Source organism: Oculina patagonica, chromosome 1 (genome assembly GCF_052425735.1).
Source record: "Oculina patagonica isolate OP01 chromosome 1, crgOcupat, whole genome shotgun sequence".
NCBI lineage: Eukaryota > Metazoa > Cnidaria > Anthozoa > Scleractinia > Oculinidae > Oculina > Oculina patagonica.
In genome coordinates, this window is record NC_135758.1 from 22,951,432 (window position 1) to 22,976,292 (window position 24,861).

General features: G+C 38.3%; 2 protein-coding genes across 3 annotated transcripts; one reads left to right on the forward strand and one right to left on the reverse strand.

Annotated features, from left to right (window-relative positions):
* The first annotated feature begins 763 nt into the window (after positions 1–763).
* On the forward strand, positions 764–10,428 carry LOC144638161 (RAB6A-GEF complex partner protein 2-like). The gene is made up of 7 exons (XM_078497392.1): positions 764–1,274; positions 1,392–1,475; positions 3,368–3,517; positions 4,697–4,837; positions 5,804–5,931; positions 7,627–7,810; positions 9,019–10,428. Exons 1-7 carry the CDS (start codon positions 953–955, stop codon positions 9,252–9,254), a joined length of 1,245 nt encoding a protein of 414 aa, XP_078353518.1. The 5' UTR covers positions 764–952; the 3' UTR covers positions 9,255–10,428.
* A 1,654-nt stretch (positions 10,429–12,082) lies between these two features.
* Positions 12,083–21,031, reverse strand: LOC144639725 (putative iron/ascorbate oxidoreductase DDB_G0283291). 2 transcript variants are annotated; one of them, XM_078499055.1, is made up of 5 exons: positions 20,648–21,029; positions 18,238–18,462; positions 15,597–15,762; positions 14,884–15,131; positions 12,083–13,815 (listed from the first exon to the last, which is right to left on the reverse strand). In XM_078499055.1, exons 1-5 carry the CDS (start codon positions 20,694–20,696, stop codon positions 13,538–13,540), a joined length of 966 nt encoding a protein of 321 aa, XP_078355181.1. In that variant the 5' UTR covers positions 20,697–21,029; the 3' UTR covers positions 12,083–13,537. The 2 variants fall into 2 exon arrangements, with proteins under 2 accessions (XP_078355181.1, XP_078355240.1); XM_078499114.1 differs by lacking the exon at positions 18,238–18,462 and having other exon boundaries at positions 20,648–21,031.
* Between the last annotated feature and the right edge of the window lie 3,830 nt (positions 21,032–24,861).

Consider the following 24,861-nt stretch of genomic DNA (forward strand, 5'->3'; position numbering starts at 1 on the left):
CCCGGCGTTTATTTCAAACTTGGCCTGGTGGACCCGGTGTTTATTTGACTCCTGCAGTTTATTTGAGCCTGATGTTCATTAAGCAAGGGTTTTTATTCATTATTTTTGAAAAAATTGTATCTTGCTTATATGCCTGCAGCTTGTTATACCTCAAATAAATACCTGATGGCTCGAGGGGACTATTTTTAACTCCACCTTGGAGACCCGACGTTTAATCGAGAAAATACGGTATATGCTACCTTCATTTATACCATGCCATAGAAAATACAGCCAATCAGAATACAGGAAAGCCGTTGTATATTCGACGGTATTCAACCCAACCTTCCCATCGTGCGCTGCGATCTTATTCTCGATGAAATTTAGTGAGCGTATTTTCTATGGCATGGTATAAAATAGTTACACAACACTTTCTCGTGGTATACTATGGAATATCCCACTTGTCACTTGTATTTTCTTGGTATACACACTCGCCTGAAGGCTCGTATGTATACCGAGAAAATACAAGTGACTCGTGGGATATTCCATAGTATACCACTCGAAAGCGTTGCATAACTAGTATGTACGTACCGCTTCAAATAGTATGATTTGTAAGCTGTTTTTTGTGTGAAATGGGGTATAGAAGTCGACTTTTTGGTCATAAATCTGTTAAATAGGTTCAGTTTTGGTCTGAATTTGCATTCCTTTGTTTCTTCTTGAACACATCTGTTCACCACGGGTCCCCGCCAAAACATTGGAAGTTGTGTCTGCAAACAATGGGGTCAGCTGCTTCTTCTGAGAGAGGTCGGCTGCTTCATTATGGCGGATGCAACAGACAGTACATTTCCTCGGGAATGGTTCCAAAAATCGGGTTGTATAAATACACCAAGACTATCGCAAGTGGTTTGTTGATAGCATTTAAAATGAACGCAGAACATATATGTAAGAAGGGAACCGTTTGTTGATTGCTTTTACGATGATCGAAGTGAAGGCGCGCTTGCTTCGTGGTTCTGTCTTCTTCGCTGGCGAATGTATCGAGTGTGAAATTACTTTTACAAACGTCGCAGATGGCAAGAAAGAGACTTGCAGTCAGACATGTAATCATACAAACGATGAGTGTTCAAATCAGAGCTACGAAATCGATAGGCTCGCTTGGGCGAGCGCGCAAATACATTGTCAATGTACGGTAAACGAATCCCGCGTGAAAATCCTGGTGTCGAATTCGAGAATGGATCGAACACAGAACCTAATCTCCACAGACTCAAATGCATCATGTACAAGCTTCATTCCGTCAAGAGGTTAGAGTACAAACGCTTCTTTGGTATGAATAATGTTTGGATTTTACTGGTATGCTATTATCGGGAGACAAATGGTGAATAATTGATCTTCATTTATTTGTGTCGTGTCCGTCGCAGGTGAGGAGGGCCGCTGTTTGCTTTCTACACAGCCGAAGATACTGTTTTGCGATTTGGGGCTTGCTCCGGGCGAATCTAGAACCTGTAAGTGTACATCGGGTCCTTGGCGTAATTGTTTTTAACTTACGGCGCTATTTTTAAGACTACTGAAGCCGTAAGATGTATTGTGAATATCAAGCCAGCACTTTTGATATTAGTCCTTATGTTGTTTTTAAAATTCTGTTTAATTGCATTGCATACATTTCTGTGCATTTTGTCTTTAAATAGCTCGTATCAGAGTTTTTGATTATTCAAACGGAAAAACAAAGAATTTCGTGAATTAGTTCCAGAAAAGTGCTTAGTTTACATTGTCAGTGATGCGTTAAGTCGTCGTGGTCATTTAGCTTAAAAATTTTAATCAATGGCAATAATTTTTCAATTTGTCGACCAGCTGTTTTGAATTATCCATGTTGCCAAAATAATTAAGTACTGCGTGTGCACTCAAGGACGAATGGAAATTGTAATTCGTTTACCAGTCTGTTAAGAGTCGAAAATGATAGTATATAAAAAGTTGTATAATCTACTAGAAAGCAGAAAGTTTTCCTATTACAGTAACTACAGCAATACATAAATAGAAGACAAAAATGCATTTGTAGGCAAGCATGCGCAGTAGATTGTTTATAGGAAGGGGATTTTAGTATGCATGGTGTCTATATTTCTGACAACTAGGGACTAAACAGGCTAAAATGCCTAGCAGTCAGAAGTTTTAAGTTTTTCAACAGAAATTATTTTTCAAATCTCTTAAGAGTATTCAATCTTTTTTTAAAATGCCAACCAATTCTAAAATTAATTTTGTTTTTTACTTGAAGAAATTTCCGCACTTGAGCAGACTACAGAATCGCTATTTTTTTTTCATTAAGACTCACGGCTACGGTCTCAAATAGACTGACCCAAATTGTTATACCAACAACTGACAATTATCACAAACATGTAAGCTACATTGTACTTATAAACAATATTTAAATTATAAGCTCAAGATTTCTGTGAGGTACGCAATAGTACTGAAGGCTGAATCAACTATCACATAGAAATTGAGAGCAAATAATATTAAATAGACTTAGCCAAGGCTAAAAGCGGAGCTCCCCGGTTATATACATTGCCTTTTTGTAAATCTGAATTAACTGACCATTGACAGAATAATAATGCACTTGCGCCCGCGATCCAATGCAAACACTGACTTGGTCAGCGGTAAACTCCAAAAACCTATTCAACCTCGGTGAGTTCTAAATCTGAACCCAAGATATGGTCATGTGATACTGGTCAGCTGATACCTTGTTTCGACAACTGTCAATTGACCATAACATGGATGTCCAATATCAAAGATGTAAGCTGACATTTTAACTTATTTCTGGAGTATGGCTGCCATGTTGGGGCGATGTACGTGCGTCATACAACACACTTGCCCGCAAACATTGTTTGTAGCCATGTTGACCATGAAAAACCAAAAGCATGGTTCTGTTAATTTTCTGTGTGTATGGGGCTCTGCTCTACAGGTCGCTGGGAGCTCCTTTATTAATAATTGTTTTAATAGAATTCTAAATCAACTTCTTCTTTATAATCAATTGAAATAATTTCTCTACAAATGAACTACATGTAGTATAGAACTCCACGCTTCAGTGAAATTACACAATGTACATGCACGCATGCCATTTAAAACTTTTAGTTTTGACATTGTTTACCCTCGCTTAACAGTAACTGTCCCTTGTTTAGCCTTCCTAGAAAGCAAGAAAACATTAATTTCCTAACTTCCTCCAAAACTGTCTTCATTTTGTAGATGACCTTCAGCTGGCCACTGCACATTTATGGCTAATATAGTATATGATAGCTCAACCAGTAAAACTGCAGCATTTGCATTATAAGTATACTAGTAGATCACAGTTTTACAAGTTACTGTTATTAGTAGTCATTTCATGACACAAAGTTTCGTTTCCTTTTAGATTTTTATAGTGACACAATCCCGTTTGATGGAGTTCCATCATACAAAGGACATGCAGTGAAATATTCATACAAGATCACTGTGGGCACCAGCAGAGTTCAAGGACAATCCAAGCTTCTGAGATTACCTATTAGAATACTGGTGTTACAAGGTTGGTATGCTGTGAATCAAGATTACTCTTTTCAATTACAATGTCATGTATCAAATTATAGTCTGCAAGCAGGCAGGTAATGAGAATCCTACCATGATTACAACATTGTAACTCTTTATAATCCTCCTGTCTGTTTACCGTATTTTTTCGATCTGGGCACTGCCACTTATTAAATTTTTGGGCTTTGAGAGTGGGTGCTTATTGGAGGTGGGCGCTTATTCAAGGCTGGGCGCTTATTAACTTTTCTTACCTTCAGAATGGGCGCTTATTCGAGGTGGGCGCTTACACTGTATTTGAGGTTGGGCGCTAAAATATCGAATAAATTTGGTATTATTACTACTGATATGATACATGTATAGCTGTCTTTAGAACTTTGAGAACCATGATTTTTAATAAGCCCCCTGCTCTATTACAGCAAGGCGTCCAAAAGTGTGACCACTTTTAATTGCTTCACATTCTTTCGTGCAGATTTAATCCAATCAATAAAAGCCGTGGATAGCTTGCAGTTGACTTCTGATTGGATTAAATCTGCACGAAAGAATGTGAATAAATTAAAAGTGGTCACACTTTTGGGCGCCTTGCTGTAACCACCTATATCAAATACCAGGTATATAATGTAAGATAGACTGAAGTTGTCCACTAGCTAGCTGCCTTGTCTAGAGGAGGGAGAAACGAGGGAGCAAACAACTCAGACCATCTGACAAATTGGGTTACAAATTCCCAAGATCATATCCCAAAAGAATTGCCTGCAGTTAGCTTCCGAGCCCAGCCATTGTTCTTTCAGGGTGCTCTCATGGGAAGGAAAGTTTATTGTTATTGAGTAACAGCCTATTTCTACTCAGGTGTAACCAATAGGTATGGCAAGAACCAACACAGTTGAAACAGCTCAAACATTCCTACCATGGATGAGTTAATGAATTGATTACTGGAAATTGGATTTTTTTTTCTTTGCTTTAATATTCCATTCTTGAAGTAAATAGTTATTTCAATGTTCAAAGAAAACTCAATTCTCTCAGTCTCCCACACAGGTCACCAAATCTTTCAAACATAAAGGAAAGTGCTGGAAATACTTGTCTTTACAGTGATTTGGGGTGATTTGTCCATCTTGTTGTAGCAACCTTGGATTAGAATTATGGACTTAAACCTTACATTATCTAAATCATTTTATTTATGTTTCAGGACTTGGAGGAATCGAACATTTTTTTAGCAAGCAAGAAAATAATTTGCATAATCCATTTTTAGAAGATTCCAGTCCAAAAACCTCTCTATTAGATTTAGCAGTGGATGTTTTAACAACAATCACATCTAGAAGAAATTCTCGTAAGTATGCACTGTACATAGATGATGATGTTGCAAGGCATTTGACTATATTCCAGTTGTTGGTGCCACAAAAAGCTGGGCTCTTTTCCTCTACTTTCTCCCCTGATTTTTTCTTCTCGATACCTTACTCCTGCCAATTACCACAGGTTAGGCCTGAAAATTTTTTGTGAGACTAATTAAATTGATTTCATTTTAAATTTACCATAAGAAACCTTTGGTTATATGGGAAGAGTTGTTAATTGTTTATTTTGTTTTCTCTTTTGATTACTGCTATCTCTGATCTCTTGATTATTTTGTGTGATGTTGTTAAAACCCTGACATTTTGCAGTCGTTACCACTCTAACTATGGACATACAATGTTAATCATTTAAAGGAGAACTAAAACAAATCTTTACAGCCTAACAAGCTGAAACTAGACTCCATCTAATTGTGTATACAAAAATATACAGAGTAGCCTGGAATGACAGCCAAGAAGGGGGTATGCTTTAATGTATCAAGGGAAAATTCAATTCACATTTTAGTAGACTGTCAGCTAGCCTGCGAATACAGCCGCTTCTCCGCACTCTAACCCACTTAAGCGGGTCAGAGCCTAGAGAGGCGACTGTATTCTTAGGCTAACTGTCAGCATGTTCTTTTGGAAATCTGCGAATCTGATTGGTTCTCCCACTGTTTTCTGTTTGGTGATAGAACACAGTAATGCACATGTTGCCCAAGATTGCAGTCCACAGCCAACAAATTTTTTGTATATTTAAGCCAAAAATCAAAAATAATTTTCTCTTTTAAGAGTATCTACTAAAACAATTGGACTACTCGCCCTTATTTTCTATGAGTGACTGTGATAGTCAACTCACTCATAAAAACTTGGGCTTGTAGTCTAATAGTAATAATTGTTTATTATAAAAGCTCAATCCACTTTGCATATATTGCTGGTTTGGTTTCCAAATATTTTTGGTTTGGTTTCTGCAGATGTATATAATATTGTCAGTAACAGAGGAACTGTGGGAAAATTTTGCCTCTTCAAGTCAGCATACAGGATTGGTGAAGAAATTGTAGGATCTTTTGACTTTTCTGATTCCCTTATTATTTGTCTCAAGGTAAACATCTTGTTTGGATTTTTTGGACAAGCCCTTGTGTTAATTGCGCTAATGATCTTTAATTATCATTATTGTGAATAGTGAATTGTCTCAACTGTGCTCTTTGTGAGCCAGATTCAATAGTTATTATACTAGTACCTATGTAAACCTTCAAATCTGTATTTGTAACACATAGCAGAGGTAGACATATGAGCCTGATTCAATAGTTATTATACTAGTACCTATGTAAACCTTCAAATCTGTATTTGTAACACATAGCAGAGGTAGACATATGAGCCTGATTCAATAGTTATTATACTAGTACCTATGTAAACCTTCAAATCTGTATTTGTAACACATAGCAGAGGTAGACATATGAGCCTGATTCAATAGTTATTATGCTAGTACCTATGTAAACCTTCAAATCTGTATTTGTAACACATAGCAGAGGTAGACATATGAGCCTGATTCAATAGTTATTATACTAGTACCTATGTAAACCTTCAAATCTGTATTTGTAACACATAGCAGAGGTAGACATATGAGCCTGATTCAATAGTTATTATGCTAGTACCTATGTAAACCTTCAAATCTGTATTTGTAACACATAGCAGAGGTAGACATATGAGCCTGATTCAATAGTTATTATGCTAGTACCTATGTAAACCTTCAAATCTGTATTTGTAACACATAGCAGAGGTAGACATATGAGCCTGATTCAATAGTTATTATACTAGTACCTATGTAAACCTTCAAATCTGTATTTGTAACACATAGCAGAGGTAGACATATGAGCCTGATTCAATAGTTATTATGCTAGTACCTATGTAAACCTTCAAATCTGTGTTTGTAACACATAGCAGAGGTAGACATATGAGCCTGATTCAATAGCCACCAGCAGGAGTGGGTCCAGGAAATTCAGGAACAGGACTGTTGCAGTTGACGTGAAAACTTAGGGAGGCTGCGAGTGCACCTCCCAGAAAATTGCTACAGGGTCTTAATGCAAAGATAACGATTTAAATGATTGATTTTAATTTTTAGTGGAGGGGAGGGCAAAATCTCCCCAGCCTCCTTCTAAATTAGCCTGATGTGCAGGCCAGTAACTGTGCGGGCCAATTTCTGTGTTACAAAAATTTCACTACCGTTGATTGCATCTACCTGTGAACGCACGCACTAAAAACATGTTTTCAAATGGCGTCAAACGTCAGCGTTTCAGGTGTCAAACTTTGAAGTTTAGCAGACCGTAACGGAAACTTTCGCACCGAAAGTTTAACACATTCCGCTTTTGAAATGGCAGAAAGATTAGATATAGAGACTTCTTCTGAGAAACTGATGCTGATCTGTGTTGATATGCATACATACATGTAGGTTCACTTGAATCATTTCTAGTGTAAAGTTTCGCCCATACTCAGTGTTTATCGTGAGTATTTTGGGTGCAAAAGTTTGCGTTACGATTTGCTAAACTTCAAAGTTTGGCACCTGAAACGCTGAAGTTTGACGCCATTTGAAAACATGTTTTTAGCGCGTGCGTTCACAGGTAGATGCAATCAACAGTAATGTCGTAAAACAAAAGATTCAAGGGACAGTAAGTGACATATATACCAAAACAAAATACATGTATTTGCTTAATAGTTTTCATGCAAAGAAAATCCAAATCAGTAACACAGAGCTTTATGGTCACAATTATAATATTTTGTTATTTTGTGTATTTCACAGTTTTCTGCTGTCCTGCAAAGTGAAGAACACATTCCTGAAGATTCCCGCAATCCATTGAAGCAGGCACCAGAGATTACATACTCATCATTCACTTCTGTTCAAGAAAACTGTCTGCATACCAAGAAAACACATCTAGTTTTACCAATACCGTATACTGCCTGTCCAGAATTTGTTTCTGATTTAGGTAAGCCAGGGCTTTTAATATCTTACGGCAGAATAGTAGGTAGATTTATTTTTAAGGTAGATTTAACAAGGAAATAAGTATGAACCTTGTACTGATCTTCATTGGTATTTCCTTGTGACATCTACCTCAAATATAAATCTACCTACTAGTCTGCTATAAGATACCTTACACTGATCTGCAGACCTCTCAACCTCAAAGCACTGGAAATCTGGAGATTGAGGTAAAAAAATCTGGAGATTTCAGTAAAAACCGGGAGATTGATCAACTGACGGACAAAAATAGCTAAAAGAGTCCTAAAACCAGGCGCTAATCAAATGACTTGTTACTCTGTTTACCGTGAGATTTCTGTTTCTCGTCGTGAGATTGAAGTGAAAACCGTGAGTCTCACGATCTGGATCTGGTCAGGATCGAGTGGTTCGGGTTTCAGCCCTAGCCTGGGTCATTGTATTGTGTTCTTAGGCAAGGCACTTTACACTCATAATGTCTCTATCCACCCAAGTGTGTAAATGGGTACCGGCGAACTAATGCGATGGACTAGCATCCCATACAGAGGAAGTAGAAATACTCCTAGTCGCTTCATGCTACAGAAACTAGGATAAGCTCTGGCCTGTATGGGCCACTAGGCTCAATGCACACTTTACCTTAACCTTACCTAAACTGGTCCCTCTTGTCACAAGCAAATCCCTTTCTCAAATAAGCTCCTTTACCCTTTTAGCCCCAAACTCAAAAATATGTCAATTTTCCTTATTTCTTTTAATGTGACTCACAGTTCTTCTTAAGAAACATCACATCTCCAGAGCCTGCTTTCCATTTGGTCAGCAGGGAATTTATTAAGGGCAAAGTATCAGCAAGGCCCTACCTTCTTATTGGTAAACTGGAGTCAGTTCAGATGTTATAAACAGCCAGGCAAAGTTGTATTCACAGCTGGTCAATTTGCCTGGTGGTTGGCCCTTAATGAAACCCCTGGGTCAGCACCAATAACACAGACTCTGGCCGTTCCAATTTTTTGAGCATGCGCAGTGCTTGTTCATTATCAGCCAATCATATTCAAGCAGAAGTTTGTAAATTGTGAATCGTGGACCTTCAAATCAATTTGGAACTGGCCCGAGTCCATGTTCTTGGTTGATCAAAGAAAAGTAGACTCAAGTCAGGAGATTGCAATGGTTGAGTTTACACATTAAACTTGCAACCATTTCTTTATTTCACAGTTTGCTTAAAATGGAGACTTCACTTTGAATTTACTCTTGCATCATCACCATTACCAGCAGGAGCTAGCCCAGTGCAGCTTACGACTCCTTATACAGACATTGCCACATGGCAGGGTCCCCCTGACATAGATGCAGAAACCATGACATGGGACCTGCCAGTCAAAGTTATCGCTACCAATCCACTGCATGCATCTTCAAGTTCAATGCACAGGACAAGTAGTACAATGGTTTTTTAAGATATCATGATTGAGACAAATTTGAAGGGGTTTAGAATGTTGTAAATTATTAGAATTCTGGCAATATTAGCTACTGTAAACACTACCCTGTATGTTATTATTTCCAACTCTTCTATGGCTTAGTTTGAAATGAGGGTATCCATTTGGTGCCGGTTGTTAAAAGGGTGGATAACACTCTCCAACAGATAAATTGCCAACAAGTGGATAAGTGCTGACAAAACATACTGTGCTATCCACTGGATAGTGATTTATCCAGTGGAAAGCGTTCCAGTGGGTTCGTTAATTATAATTCAAGATAAGATAACAGACCAGCTGTCTTACAGTGCAATCAGTGTTCTCTTGAGGAAGAAACACCCTTTCTCACACACTACTGGGAGCCATGCCAAGCCGAACCACACTTCCTGACCTTTGTTAATACTAACATTGTAATAAAACATTACAATCGGGCAAATAACTGGAAAAAATTCCTTACATAAAAAACTTGGGCAAACTGGCAGAAAGCTTATAACCCAACAAAGGCTCACAAGAATGAAGAACTTGCGACACCTTAAGCATATTACAACTTCTCAAAAAACTTGAACTAACACACACAAGGGTGGGTGGACTGGGCTGGCAAGTTCTTTGTGGCTGGTGGGTGGGCTGGGCAGGTTAGGCAATGGCGGATGGCAAAAAAAAAAAAAAACTGAACCCAGCACTGAGCCATGTGACCTTATACCCCCTCCCCACATGCACGCACACTAGAACCCAGACTCCCAGCAGTGTTTGAGAAAAATGTTATTGGCTTCTTTCGTTCCTCAGCCAGTGGAAATCCACATGTCTTGCTGTAGTTTTATGCTTGCTGTTGTTTTCGTCTAGTTCTCTAACTTGTCTATTGTGCTTCTCTCAACTTATAACAAACCCTGAAATCACCATCATATTATTTTAATTAAACATCTTTAGTTAGTGGTATTTTCCACAGTCATCTTCAAACATGGGCATTCACAGGACACCAGACACCTTTATGCACAGAATACCCAGACAGCTTTCTGGCTATACACTTGACTAACCTGGGTTCATGGGTTATTTTATATACTAGACAGTTGTTTTTATATCACAAAGTTTGTTCCTTGAGATTTTACCAAAACTTTTTAAACTGTTAGTGTATATTTTCTTAAAATATACCCTGAGAAACCTTTTTGAGTGTAATTGTGTTCTTTTATGTGGTCGGGGTTTATTTTAGAGATGTCAGGGGGGGGGGGGCTTATTTGAGACAAATCTTTGTTTAATAATAGAATTATATAAAGTTCTTTTTCCACACTTGCTTGGTATATTTATATTTAAATAAGATTTCCATTTCAATTAATACATAAGTTTTGAATTTCTCCAGTCAGGTCTTTTTATTAATACATGTAAACTATTTTTAGGGATATGTGTCACATTGCATATACACTAATGTACTTGTATTATCTGTAAACGTTCTCGAAAGCGCCTAGTTAAAGAATGTCATTTTAGTTTGTTTAATGCGAGCTCCAGAGCCATTTTTACAGTAAATTCTGCCATTTTGAAATTGTGATAAGCATAATGCAAAACATCAGTATTAATTTTGTAGTAATAAATTACATAAAGTTAATAATTATTTCTGAAATATATTCATGGTCTGAACTCAAGAAATGTTACTGATGAAATTTGAGATCTGTGCATATTGCTGGTAAATGTGCATAATTGTTTTTTTTTTTTCTGTGCACTGTTAAGCCTTAGTGAACTCAAGAAATGTTACTGATGAAATTTGAGATCTGTGCATATGCTGGTAAATGTGCATAATTGTTTTTTTTTCTGTGCACTGTTAAGCCTTAGTGATGTGTTTGTGGTGTGCCTGGCTACATTCCTAAAGTTGATCAGCAAACTCTCGAGTTTATAGTAAGTTGGTAAATGCATTGGAAGTTAAATAATGTTGCATTCATCATCAATTTTGTAAATTTCTTTGCAAACATTGTAGTTTACCCTCTCTGCCTAACTTTTAAAATGGCAGTTTTTACAGTAAAAAAGGCCACTATTATTGATAATAGACTTTTTGTTAAACGTTTGTACTTGAACTATTGCTTCGCCTTCTTGGAGGCAGTTGGGAACATACTGTTGCATGGTTGTGAAGACGTTCGTCTTTAGTATGACTTGGGTGCCACAGGGAAATGTTTTGTTGGGGAAGGGAAAGATGGCATGAGAGAAATCAACTCAATCTATTTTAGTTTGATTACATGCACTCCTTTTTAGTTGCACTGCATTTCTTTTCTGTTTTCTACAGTTAAAAATTATTATTTTCTGGTTTTAAGACCAGTCACTTTTATACGTGACAGAATGACATAAAATAATTTGACTTCACCTCTTAAGGTGAGATGATTGTGTTCTTTGATTGGTCAAACTACTGATTTTAAACTAATGGGAATTTTTTTCATCATTACTGCAAGGTTTCTTTGAATCAATGTAAAAAAGTTTTATGTATAGTACACGAAGTGGTGAGGGAAATTATTGAGACATTTCTGTATGAGTTTGTTTGTAAATAAATACATACCGGTATGTACAGGTAATAAGCAATTTACTATTAATATAATTGTCCAGTGAAATCCATAACACGAGTTCTTGTTGACAATTATATACATGTATGTATTATGAAGATAACCTGTAACAAACAATACTATATTCTAGAATAAATGACAGTATTTTATGAAGCAGCCGTTGGTATTACGATAAAGGATTTTAATTAATGGTTCAACGACTAGAGAAGCATTTCCGTGTTTCTGTAGATTTTTTATGAGATAAGCAGGGATATTATGCTGGGAAACTATTTTGACCGTTTCTATCACAAACGAAAAGAAAGGATTTGGTTCCTTGTTTTTGCTATAGAGCACCAGAAGGCGGGAGTAGTCCAGTCCCTGAACTCTCTCGTGTGGGGCTTGCCCCCATTGCAAGAAGAAAGAGTCTCCCTTCGCTTGGGTTCAACCCCAATACATGTATACAGGATTGCCACAGCTCACGAAATGGTCAGGAAAAAAAATTCAAGGTCGGGAAATTTTATTTTGACTTGGGGAAAATTAAAATTATAACACCTCTGATTTAATACTATTGAAGCTGGAAAAAGGCATTTCAGGTCACTACGACAATTTGCATTTAGTTGGTCAGGGAAATTTTATTTTTATCATTCTATTTTATTTTTAGGGAATTTTAAAAACTGATGTCAGGGGCAACTATGTATATTGGGCGCGGTAGGGAGAAATCGGGGACTGGACTATAGAAGGACTGTAGATTTGACTTAAGATTAGAAGACCTTGAAACAGATATCGAAACCAGAGCATTTCTCGATCTTTCAAACATCCTATATAATTCTTTGCAACGTGTAACGTAGTATTACTCTTTGGACTAAACCAAACCAAAATTTGGCAAGTTTCGTTGGTTTAGTTTCCTTTTAATAGAAAAATCATATCTCTGTGTTTCAGTCAATTAGAATACACATTTTTCTATGCTAATACTCCCTCGCTGTTCCATTTTGACCACTACCGTAGTTCTGTTATCGGCACGCCAGAATGCAATTTTGCGGGCAGAACCCAGCTCCGTAATATTCTTCTTTTGTGTCTAGTCGTTAACGTCAATGTCTGTCCCTTTTATATATTTTTTTTCCTGGGATCATCTTCGGAGGATAAGATAACAGACTGAACTGAAAAGACGTCAACAATAACGACAACAACAACAACAAGTTTAACTACGGGTGAATAGAAGGACAATGTAGTAACTTTGCTAGCCTGCGTTGCAGACGTCAAAATCCCGGTATACATGTAGTCTAAAGGTGGATTTCCACTGACGCATAATTTTTTACGTGCGTGAAAAAAATAGAGACAATGTATGAACGGCTTGCGTACACGTTTTCGTCCTGATGATTTTTACCGTGTTGAAATAAAGATTATTATTAATTTTTTTTTTTTATTAGTCGTTCATACATTGTCTCTAAATTTTCACACGCACGTAAAAATTTACGCGTCAGTGGAAATCCACCATTAGATTATACCGGGGTTTTGTTCGTCTGCAACGCAGGCTATAACTTTGCATGAAAGCTAAAATGGTGCAGGACTATTTTTTCAGTTAGTCCTTCTGCCGTTATTTTTGTGCATGGTAGGAATATGCAAAAGACTGAACTTAGAAATTGCAAGATAGAGTTCAACACAGTTACTTGTACTTTTAATCAATATTAAACTGTTCTGTGGCCGCTATTCCATAACTTGTCGATACCAAAAGGCCCTGTCGATACCGACTGTGTTCTAATCTTCCTTCGACGCCAGGCCTTTATTGACCAGGTAATTCTTGTAATCGCCGAATAGGAAAGGCATCTGCATTCCATTTACGCTTGTCTTGAAACTCATCTTTTGGGTCATTTCGATTTCCAGTGGCTGTATGATACACTTTGCATCAGGGTTGAAGAAGAACGCCGCTGAATATCTGTCTTTTGCGACCGAGTTCTTCACACGGTGCCTTGTAGCTCGATACAAACCCTTGGTCCACACTTCCAGACAGTCCCCGATGTTTATCACAAACGAACCTGATTGGATAACACAGAAAAACACCATGACCAATCAATATCGTTCATTCACGGTTGTACTATTTTAGCCTTAGTCCAGTCCCTGAACTTTCTCCTCCGCGCGCCCTTTAAAAGGGTTGAACCCAGGCGCGCGAAGAGAGAGTTCAGGGACTGGACTATGTTAGCCTACCACAAGAGAGGACATCCTCTCTTAACAGCCGCGTAGTTCATCGAGGAGCAAAAACGTAAAGCAAAATGATGCAGTTATATTCTGAGCATTCGAATTCCGGTAAAAACAAAAAAAGAAGACAAATGCTTCTGAAGGTATTCCATTTTTTTTTCTTAAAATTTTCCAGTGGGAAGGACCGTTCCATTAAATTTTTCACTGGAACAACTGGTTTCTCCGAACAAATAAAAAGCGCTATATGTTCTTATGACTGTTGAGTACGACTCAACCAGCGCCAATCACAACAACGCAAATAACAAAATTAACCAATCAGAACTCGTAGCAAAACGTGCAACCGGCGCCAAGCGCGGGAAATCGCAAGTAAGCTTAATGGTTTGTGTTCTACTTTCCCTACTCCTGATTGGTTGAAATACAGCATAATTGCAATGATTGCGGCCGGGTTGAGATGTTCCAAGTAAGATTTCTGTAAGCAAAGTAGTCTAGCCATCAGCTTCTTTGTTTGTATTGAAAAGTAGATTTCCATTCGAAGAAGTGCTATTGAGCCAAAGTTCGTATTTGCCTTGACTGCGTCTCGCCAAAATACCCATGACGAGACCAAGCAAGCATCATCAGTCCGGGGTCCGTTATCAAATTGATACGTCACAAGATGGCGCCGAAGCGTACCAGAAAGGTAATTAAGGCTGTATTTTTCGTTCTCATATTCGGCCAATTTCCGGGAAAACAGGGGGGGACAGGAGACCTGGCTTCTGATTGGCTAACTGCGAATTTGGGTACGGTAACATTTATGATAATGTCCCTTACATGTACCATCATCTTGTTCGGTTGTAAGGATTTTCCTCTAATTTAAAACAATTCTGAAAGTAATTTAATGTTCCCTTTTTGACTACTTCAGTTATTGTTACCTGGTATTGGTTTGACTGGAACCCATTCTCCCTGATTTATCTCAACTTCCAGGCCACCAATGCTGTCTTGCAACAAAATCGTAACTAAGCCAAAATCAGTATGTGTCCCCACCCCCCAGGAATCATTATCATCAGGGTGGGGTGGATAATGAAAGATCCCTAACGTGTTTAACGGTGAAGAGCAGCTGTCGTTAAAGAAGTCCTTGTGCAGACCCAGGCTAACCGCAAGAGCTTTCATCAGGATAAACCTACAGAAGATGCGTCACAAAAAATTAACAGGTGAAATTTGGTCAATACCGGAGGCTTTTCATGTCCCTTTGCATCGCCTTACAAGAAGGCCAGCTAAATAGCGACAGTGACACATAAACTCGTACAAAAAAAGCCTTCTTGCCTTCGAAAATCTTTCTTTTCTTATATACGTGGCTGAAGAAACGCCAGACCACACTTGTAAAAGCATGTTCCGCATGCAGTATTTATGTTCTCTAATACCTTTACACTATTTCTGTTTTTATTTCATTCAAGTACATTACGGAGTTTTTTTTAAGCCATTTGGAGAACAGTTGTCATAAATTGTAATTTAAACAATCTCCTTTCTGTTCATATCCATCCAGTTTTTTATGTTTTCTAAAAAATTTGTCAGACTCAAAGTTAATTGAGACAAATGCCTCAACTAATTCATCATAGAAGAAAATGATCATTTTAAGAAGCCATACCCAATGTTTTTAGTTTGTTCCATGTAGTTTCTCACAGTATCTCCGAAATCAGGAACTCCATTTGGCTCTGGGAATGTGTCCGTGCCTTCCTTTGATGGACTTTCATCTGCAGGTCCAAAGTAAATCGCCTCTCGGATATTTTTACTTCCACCCGTGCTCTCAGATTCTGCAATGAGAACACAGTGGAGTGACTTATGAATCTTGCTATACCGTACGTTAGCTAGGTGGTTATTGACTGTGGCGATAGCCTTTTTAAAGAGTACGAGTAATTTTCAATCTGTGCATTTTATCTCCAACATCTAGTGCGAATTGTAACTGACGTTGCGGATCCTACCTGAATCCATCGTAAGGAAATAAATGGCGGCTGTTCGTTTTATCGAACACATTGAAAAACAATGTTTTTGCAAAATTCGTCCCTGCCTAACAAAATTGTGTGTGTTAGGTTTGAACTTTTTAGAATATTAATGTGCGTTTTTAAGCGTTCCTAGGGTTTTCGTGTGTTAACTGAGGATTATTCCGTACTGTGGATTAACTCAACGCAGTTCCGGTCGTGCATTGTGCTCTGTAAGCGTCTTCCCGTGCTTGATACCAGTTGCTTGCATGCTTTCTCCGTTTAAATTCTGATCGGTTTCGATGGCTAGATGTAATTCCCCTGGTTTTGGTTTTACGACAGGCATTACGAGTACAAGATTGAGAACAAGTACAACTTTTGAATGTCAATCCAGTTAGGATCCCAGAGTCCTCCCTCCTGTTCTTGTTACTGACCAGTTGAGACAGTTGAAGTCGTTGAATAGTGAGAAACGTGATAATCGAAAGTATATATAAGCACTAGGTTTAAAAAGTTGGACACGTACTCAATCTTGTACTCCGATCTAAAAGTAGCTCTATCGTAAAACCAAAACCAAAGCCGATATAGTCACTTTGTCCAATCTCAGTAGGAAGCAATAAACCAATCAAATCTCAAAGCAAAAATATGTCTAATAATTTCAAGTCAGGACAAACACACGTACCCAAAAAGTCACGATTCGGGTTTGGGTTTGTTTGCGTTTAAAAAGAAAGAGCCAGTTGTACGCTCTACTTGATAAAGAGCACTGCAAAGTTAGTCGATCATGATTGATTCATTTGATTGATTGAAACAAAATGAAGCAAGAGGAATCTCTCTTGCAAAGAACCAAACACGTTCTTTCGACAGTCAGTCAGTCAAACACTTTGGTGGTAAAAAAAATATATATGGGATAAGATTTTCCAGTTTGATATCAGAACAAGTCTATAGAGCGGTTTTCAGGTGAGTGTCGTATAACCAAAGCCAATTTGACCAATCACAAGAGACACTTACAATTTAATAACCAATCAAAACTCGAAATATAAATTACATATAGTGGTTATAGTCGCCACGAAGCGTACCAAAACGTAGGTGAGTAAACTCACAATTGGTTTTGGTTTACAGTGGAACCCCGATATAACGATCCTCGATATAACGATATCGTCCCGGTATAACGATGAATATTCTATGTCCCAACAAAAGGTACAGTATAATGTATGGGACAGAACCCCGATATAACGATCTTCGATATAACGATATTCCCGATATGGGCGGATGAGAATTTAGCGGACCGAACGTAAAATCTTCCCCGATATAACGATATTATCAGTACACAGTAACAACTTAAGCAAAACATTGAATTTAATAATATACTCCATCGAGTAATCTCTAACGTTTCTGACAACAGCTTTAAACGATGATATACAAAAACTGTATTCTAAGGTTCTTTATCCCGTAAAAAAGCACATGCTAGGTTTACCCCGATATAACGATATTTTTGATTATTTTACGGCCATATCGTTTTATTATTAAACAAATGGCGCGCTGCCCATATATGTCAAAATGGTATTGATATCTATCATCCGCACATAACAGATATCCTGCGATATACGTACCTTTTTGTTACTTATTTTCGCGGGACTTAATTTTCGCGATTTTCGCGATTTTTTGAAAATCGCGAAATTAAAGACCCGCGAAAATTAATTCTAAACGGTTTCTATTGTATTTTTTATGCTAATTACGTATTTTTGGCCAAATCGCGAAAATTAAGTCACGCGAAATATTCCTGTTCTATTTTCGCGAAATTAAGTGCCCGCGAAAATAAGTAACAATAAGGTAGGTCGCGAAAATTCGTCCGAAGTCTGGTAAAGCGCTGCATAATTAAAGTTTATCCATCTGCAAAACGTGTTTTGTTGACAATTTGTTGAATAATAAAACAATTATCCTGCTCAATCTTGCGGAATATCGACTGATTTTAGCCATCTCGGCCTACAGCCTCGTCGGCTAAGTATCAGGCGATATTCCGCGCGATTTCGCACGATAATTGTTAAATATCGGAAGTTTCGATATTACGATTCCTCGATATAACCCTGATGATAACGATATAATTTTGCTGCTCCCCTGGCATATCGTTATATCGGGGTTCCACTGTACTTCTCATTGGCTGAGAAAGTGGCGCGAGATCGATTTTTGAGCCAATCAATGAGCGTAGTAATGTAAAACTAAAGTAAAGGCAAATTACTTTCGACAGTCAAGTGAAAACCGCTCTATATTATGTGTTAATTAACTGTGTAAAAATATGAATAATCGATACCGTACTTTTTTCAACATATCCAGTGTTTTGTGATTTGGCATTTTGAATTAAGCTGAAGGCATTTTTCTTTTCCAGAGGGAGACTAAAAAACTCCAGTGCATCACTGAAAAGCAAGTCCAGGGTTGATTGATCCACTCCGTGACCAGTGATGTAAAAAAATCCAACATCTTTACAAGCTTGGTAAATTTCTTGAATCACTTGAGTAGCTTGTTGGTCCATGAAATCACAATCTGTACGAATGCAAGATAACTAGCTTAGGGCCTGTTTACATGATTCCAGAATGACTTTCATTCCGGAACAAGTTCATTCCATCCCCATATATTTCTCTGTATCTGTTTACATGACGCCGAGACGAAATTCAAGTCATTTCGGAATAATTTCATTCCGGTTTTCATTCCGGAATGAAATTTTCGTTGTGGAATGACATTTCATTCTGGTATCATGTAAACACAACGCAAATTTCGTTACGAGATGATACTGCATCTTTTGAAACCGCATACGGAGGCCACAGTTTGAACTCAGTGCGAAAAAACGTAATAGCATTTTCTGTTTAGCCCAAAGAAGCAGCCCTATGGTCAAATTGCTCTTTAAAATTGCAAAATATGCGCCATCTTTGTTTTTGATCTCGCGCGAATAGGCATTTTATAGATTGTGCTCCTAAAAGTGGCATATTATGCTACTAGCAGTGCTCAAAATTTTGCCAAATTATGCAAAAATTATGCCAGAATTCCCAAATTATGCTTCTGATTTCCGAAATTATGCTCACAAAATGACGTAGATTCTATACATAGAGGTGCGCAATAACGACACCAAATTATGATGTTTTTTAAATAAACTGTTGTTGTAAATTTATTTGTGTTTATGGCAGTTTATCACGGCCGTCAGCTGTCCAAATTAGCTGCTCGCATCTCTAAATCGTTTGTAAAATGCCTCCAACGACTTAACAATCACAATTGTATAGCTAAAACACGCATTGCAAGAACAAACTACCTAAATTTCATTTATTTCTGTAGAAAGTACACCGATATTTACTACATTTTATGAATTTATGCTCCAAAAAGTGCTAAAAATTGCTAATTATGCCGTGGCAGTGCTCGTTTCACAAATTATGCTTTTTAGCTCCAATTATGCCAAAAATTATGCTAGCACAATCTATAAAAGCCTACGCGCGAAAGCCACGCACGTGAAACGCCTTAGGTTTCAAACGAGTTTTTTATTCCGGAATCATGTAAACAGGCCCTATTCGTGACACAAGTACCTGTCAGCGAGTCAATTACTTATTCGGTAATCGATCGCAATCATAAGTTTGATCAATCAAACTAATCGGCGAACAATGACAGTTCAGGCTGTATGCAATCTGAGGACTGGGTTCGATAAATCGTACCTATCAATGGTAGATTGAGTTCGTTTGTCCAATCTTGTTCGTTTGAGTTCGATGGTGTTTGATTAAACGTCGGGATGCCTCAAGATAGGAAATTGAAGACTCAATCAGAAACCGCGAATGTAAAGGACTTTCACGCTTCAAAGGGGCCAGCTACGCATTACCACTTACGTCTTCATCACGCTCCTGTTGTTAAGGGACTTAAGGCCATGTTTTTTGCTATTTCACAACCCTCACTCGACTACCTTATGGTAGTTGACACAGTCAGAACCGACAGATTCGGGATCTCTTTTATTAAATTGAGGAAACCCTTAAATTTCGGTTTAACAAGACTTGGCGTGTGCAGGCGTGCATGCGTGCGTGAATCATTCACTGACGTATTTACCCTGAGCATAACTTAAATCCTGAACTACTTTTAGATAATGAGATTTACATGTCGCACGTAAATTGTACCTCGCTCCTCATCCTCTCTCGCTTACCGTATTTGCTTTTACCTTTGCTGGTTAAAAAACACTATAAACATCAAAGTTTGAGAGAATGCTCCTTATCCAATGTCGGTATAATATAATTAATGTTCCCGCCATTTCTGTATATTAAATAGGCTGCAAGCGTATTGTTAAAACACTACCAAGAACGTAACCAGACATTTGCCATAGACGAGGCAAGACCTTGCTAAGGGGCTCAGGGAGCATGTCCTTCAGAAAATTTTGAAATCTAGAAGCTCTGAAACTCTTTCAGATACATTTTTCATGAGGTATTTCTTGAGAAAAATCAAACTTGTTCAACTGGGGATTATTTCCCCAATAAAACCTAATCTAGACGAAGCAAGTGCGTCGTCTTACCTCTTGCTAGTTTCGGCCCTGATTACCCAAGAAGGGACACAAAAAGGCCTGCTCGCGATGAAAGAGTAATCGATAACATAAAAGAAGGCAAATGCATGCAACTTGACATCGACACGAACCGTGATGGTTTGCTTACTAGGCACTTATCAGTACACTACAGTTCTTGTTTAACTCCACTCAGCACACACTTACCATTGCTTTTGCATAGAGGGGAAATATTTATGACTGGTACTGCCGACATCTCCTTGTATTTGGCTGAATTTTAGCTTGTGCGGAAAAAACTTAGGGCTAGTCGAAAAGTCATTAAGTCGTGTAGAAAGTGCTTAGCAACGGAGGGCCTGTCACACTGGCTATAAACTTTACACATCACTGCTGAGCTTCAATATTACAATGTTACGCTCCACGGACCCATGACAAAACATCTGCTCTTCCCGCGGGCAAAGAAACACGTAAGCTCTTTCAAATCTACGAGCAGAGAGTTCTGAGCCAACTGATATCCTTCCTACAATCCGAAAAGCGGGCGGACTCATGTATTAATCTCTTCTGAAACTGAAGGGCGGAGGTTTGAGTAAGAGCAAAGCATATGTCCTTTATCATATTCTTTTCTCCTTTCACGCATGGATTTCCCTGTTTCTCCGCCTGTAGAGACTTTGCCGCACTTATAGGAATCCTGCAAGCCGATATTACACCCGCTTTCATTGTAATACGTGCATAGCAGCTGTCTTTCAACATCTATCTTTTTAGGTGCTGTTTGAAATAAGCCAATCAAAACCGATGTTTTCTGGTGTTTGTTTCATACAAATGAGCCACAAGTTCAGAAGGTCATGCTAGTGGGCTGTGTTCGGTGGATTTCAATCCGTCGTGTTTGTTTAGCATGTCGAAAGATAGCCGCTTTGCATGTAACACTGAAATCGGGTGTAACTAGCTCGTTTATGCGAGTCAACAACATCAACAACAGCAACAACATGCAACAACAATAACAACAAAAATCCTGTAAGTCCACACTACTTTGTTTATCTGAGTTAAATAACAAGAAAATAACAAAGAAATAAAACTAATAGCAAGCCAAACACAATGCCTGGTGCAACCTCTGTTTGGTTAAGAAAGTGGCGCGAGATTTTCTAAACCAATCACTAAGCGTAGTAATGCAAAACCAAAGCAAATACGAATTACTTTCGACACTCAAGTGAAAACCACTCTAAATGGTATCGATGTGGCTGTCTCGTTCCCAGGCGTCCTCCACCTTGGTCGTGCACGGTTCGCTTGGCGTTGTGGGACGGATGCGGACGGGAAAACGCTCCCTAACCATCAACCCCGCGCTCCCTGTTTTCACGCCTTACCACGTAAATGCACAACCCAAATTCAGCTCTGCGCTATAGCTCACAAAGTGTCACTTAATATGCACTTACCATTACTTTTACAAAGAGGCCTAGAGAATTTATTATCATTGGTACTGCCGACATCGCGTTCTAGCTAGTGTGGGGAATTTTTAGGGCAGGTCGAAAAATCGTCAAGACGTGAAAATTCTAGCTAACGGAGGGCCTGACGCACTTATTGTAAACTTCACACATCGATGTACTGCTTAACTAAGAGAGCCTTAAGAGAGCACGGGTTGTGAATTTTTTGCGATAAATTGGGCGGATGCGTGGATTTTGAAAGTACAGCGGATCGCGGATTAGCTGAGAATCTTTGCCAGGATTCCGAACTCTCTGTCAGGAAGTTCGGATCGTGAATGAACGAAGTTCAGGAAGTTCGAATCACTTTGGTCGGTCTTCGTCGGTATGTTAACGAATTGTCGAAAAAAAAAAAACAAGCAATGCGGAAACGTGGTGTAGCATGCAGCTCTCGGAAGCGTTATTTTACTAGTCCTCTAGTGTAGCAGTTGCTATATTGTAAATTTCTGGTGCTAGGGGCATTGTTTCTGTAATTTGTTCTATTGTTCTCTTGAAGGGAACGAGCCATTCATGTGAGACCGTGCGAGGGCTGCTACCCGATCCCTTAGGCAACCAATAACCTAATTCGAGATGTTTTCAATAAGTATTATAGAAAGACCACGTTTTAGCATATCCCCCACTATCATCTCGATTCAAATAATCGTCCCCAAGATCACTTACGCCAGGTAGGATTAGCCTGAGACCTAAAGTTAGTTTTCAATTCTTTGCACGGCCTTAAAGTGGCATATGAGGTCGCCGACCCAACTGTAAATAATTCCAATGGTGGAAAATGCGAAAACCGATGGGCAATTTAAATTTAAAAAGATATCTTTTGGGTGTCTCAGTTTTTATTTAAATCAATTTTCATCGTTTACTCTAAATCCTTGATGGTGTAACAGAAATTTTCTCTCACGTCACCTTACCTTTACTTGAACACGGTTGTCTTTTAAAGCTCACAGAAGCTTGTGTGGACGTGTTTTCCCCATCCTGAATTAGAATTTGGAAGTAGTGTTTTTTACAGTTGTTATTAATCGATACTAGAAACCGCTGGAGTGAAATTTTGAACGCTCTCCTTCAGACGCCACATACACAGATGCAGAAGAAGTTACGTCAGTTATTCGCTTCTTGTAACACCAGCTGGGCTGTTATTTTACTTCAGGAGGTGGTTAATTTGTGAATCACAATTACTCATACCCGTGTAATTTGTTCGCTCGACACTTTAATAAAAGAATTTCCGTTTTAATTATCAAACATGAATCGCGTTTCCAGAATTAAAAAAAAGAGAAGAGAGAGAAAACATGATCCATTTCTATTTTATAACCTATATGCGTATATAATATGAAAATTTATGATCAAGCGGCCACGTTAATTCTGAATTCTTGTAAAGGCAGCCGCCGTTGTCACGGTCGGAAACTAAATGAATTTGTAAACTTGGCAAGGTGAATACAAAAAAATATATATTTTTTTAAAATGTATCTTTTTAAATAACGACGGAAAACTAAAGGCGGGGGTACACCTGAAGGTCGTTTATCCACCGATCGACTTATTATCTCGATCGCGTTTTAAGCAATTCAAAATCTCTCTGCTCATTACACGAACCGATGTATTGGTGATTTTTGGGTATGTTTGGGAGGAGATAGTTTTTCTCAAAGGATTATTACAATTTAGAGAAATACGGTTAGAAATATTGAAGATTTGATATGATTTTAAAATTAAAATTCAAAGTTAAAAATTAGTAGACGGACACCAGTCAGTGCCCCTGACAACCTGGAGTGCTCTTGCATGGGTTCAAATGTCTGGTGGTGTCTTAGGTTGGGTTAGGCCGAGAACGCGCGGGAGACAATGACACATCTGCTTGAAAATTTTGTTCGTCAACGTTGGCTTGAAAACATCTTCGTTTACTGAGTAGTTGTTACTTGGCTTCATTTAACGGGAATTTTAAATAAGAATTTGTCTTTAGGAGCTTTTGGCCCAGCCAAACTGAAAAAGCTAACGAGAGCGTTTAATTGGATTGTTCATTAAGTGGTGACTGATCAAATGACTAATCACACTTGCTTGAATACAAATTCCAAAAAAAAGACAAATTGTAATTGTATTTCGCTTTTGCTCATAAGCAGATGAGAATTGTTTTGTAAAAACCATTTGAATTCACGAAAAAATTCCTAATAAATGATTGCAAATTGTTTTATGATATTTAAAGAGTGTTATTTTCAGGTTGAAACAGATAAACCTAGGTTAAAATCGATTGAAAACAGATTTAACCTGAAAACCAATTTGACTTACAAGAGATACTTAACGCAGTTCGAATCACTCTGGTCGGTTTTCGTCGGTAGACCGAGTACGAACAAAATAAGAATAAACACTTAGCCTTTGTCCACGACTCCGAATTGCTTTGCGTTAATACCATATATGGTTTCGAGCCGCAAGTTCTGATCACGTGCAAGTCCAAGGTTCAAGCTCAGACTCGTTTCCAGTTTCTCCTGAGACTGATTTTACATCTACTTTTCTTCGCCCTTCCCAGCCTGCCCCGCTACCTTCAACATGACGTCATTTATCCCCAGTCTTTCAACACCTTTGAGGAACAAATAAGTAGGGATTGGGAACGAGTCTGGTTCAAGCTGTTGTCGTGAGTTTTGTTCGCCCTTGGAAGTTGGACAGATTTGACGTGTGTCACGTGTTACGTTATAGTCCAATAGAAAATTGCATTTCGGTTAAGGGTATAACAATATTTCTTGATTATTTTTTTCTAGGTATTCAATATTCATCTTTTGGCTTCAAGCTCTGATTATGGATTCTGTACCAGTAATAGATATTTCGCCTCTGTGCAAAAGTAAGTGGTCCCTGTTATACTTAATGATAATAAGAACTCTATATTGATGCAGTCCTTTCTATATATACCGTATATTTCCAGGGATTAGGTTTCTTTCTTTTTATTTGAGACTTAGGTAACTGGTCAAAACGCCCCTCAAGACA

Excerpts from the sequence above, each read along its gene's own strand:
- LOC144638161 (XM_078497392.1), top strand. The coding sequence starts at position 953 with ATGATCGAAGTGAAGGCGCGCTTGCTTCGTGGTTCTGTCTTCTTCGCT. Across the intron at positions 1,476-3,367 it reads TCCGGGCGAATCTAGAACCT|ATTTTTATAGTGACACAATC; the intron begins GTAAGTGTACAT and ends GTTTCCTTTTAG. Across the intron at positions 3,518-4,696 it reads TAGAATACTGGTGTTACAAG|GACTTGGAGGAATCGAACAT; the intron begins GTTGGTATGCTG and ends TTTATGTTTCAG.
- LOC144639725 (XM_078499055.1), bottom strand. The coding sequence starts at position 20,696 with ATGTCGGCAGTACCAGTCATAAATATTTCCCCTCTATGCAAAAGCAAT. Across the intron at positions 15,763-18,237 it reads CACTGGATATGTTGAAAAAA|AATCTGAGAGCACGGGTGGA; the intron begins GTACGGTATCGA and ends TTCTCATTGCAG. Across the intron at positions 13,816-14,883 it reads TCCAGTCAAACCAATACCAG|GTTCGTTTGTGATAAACATC; the intron begins GTAACAATAACT and ends TTATCCAATCAG.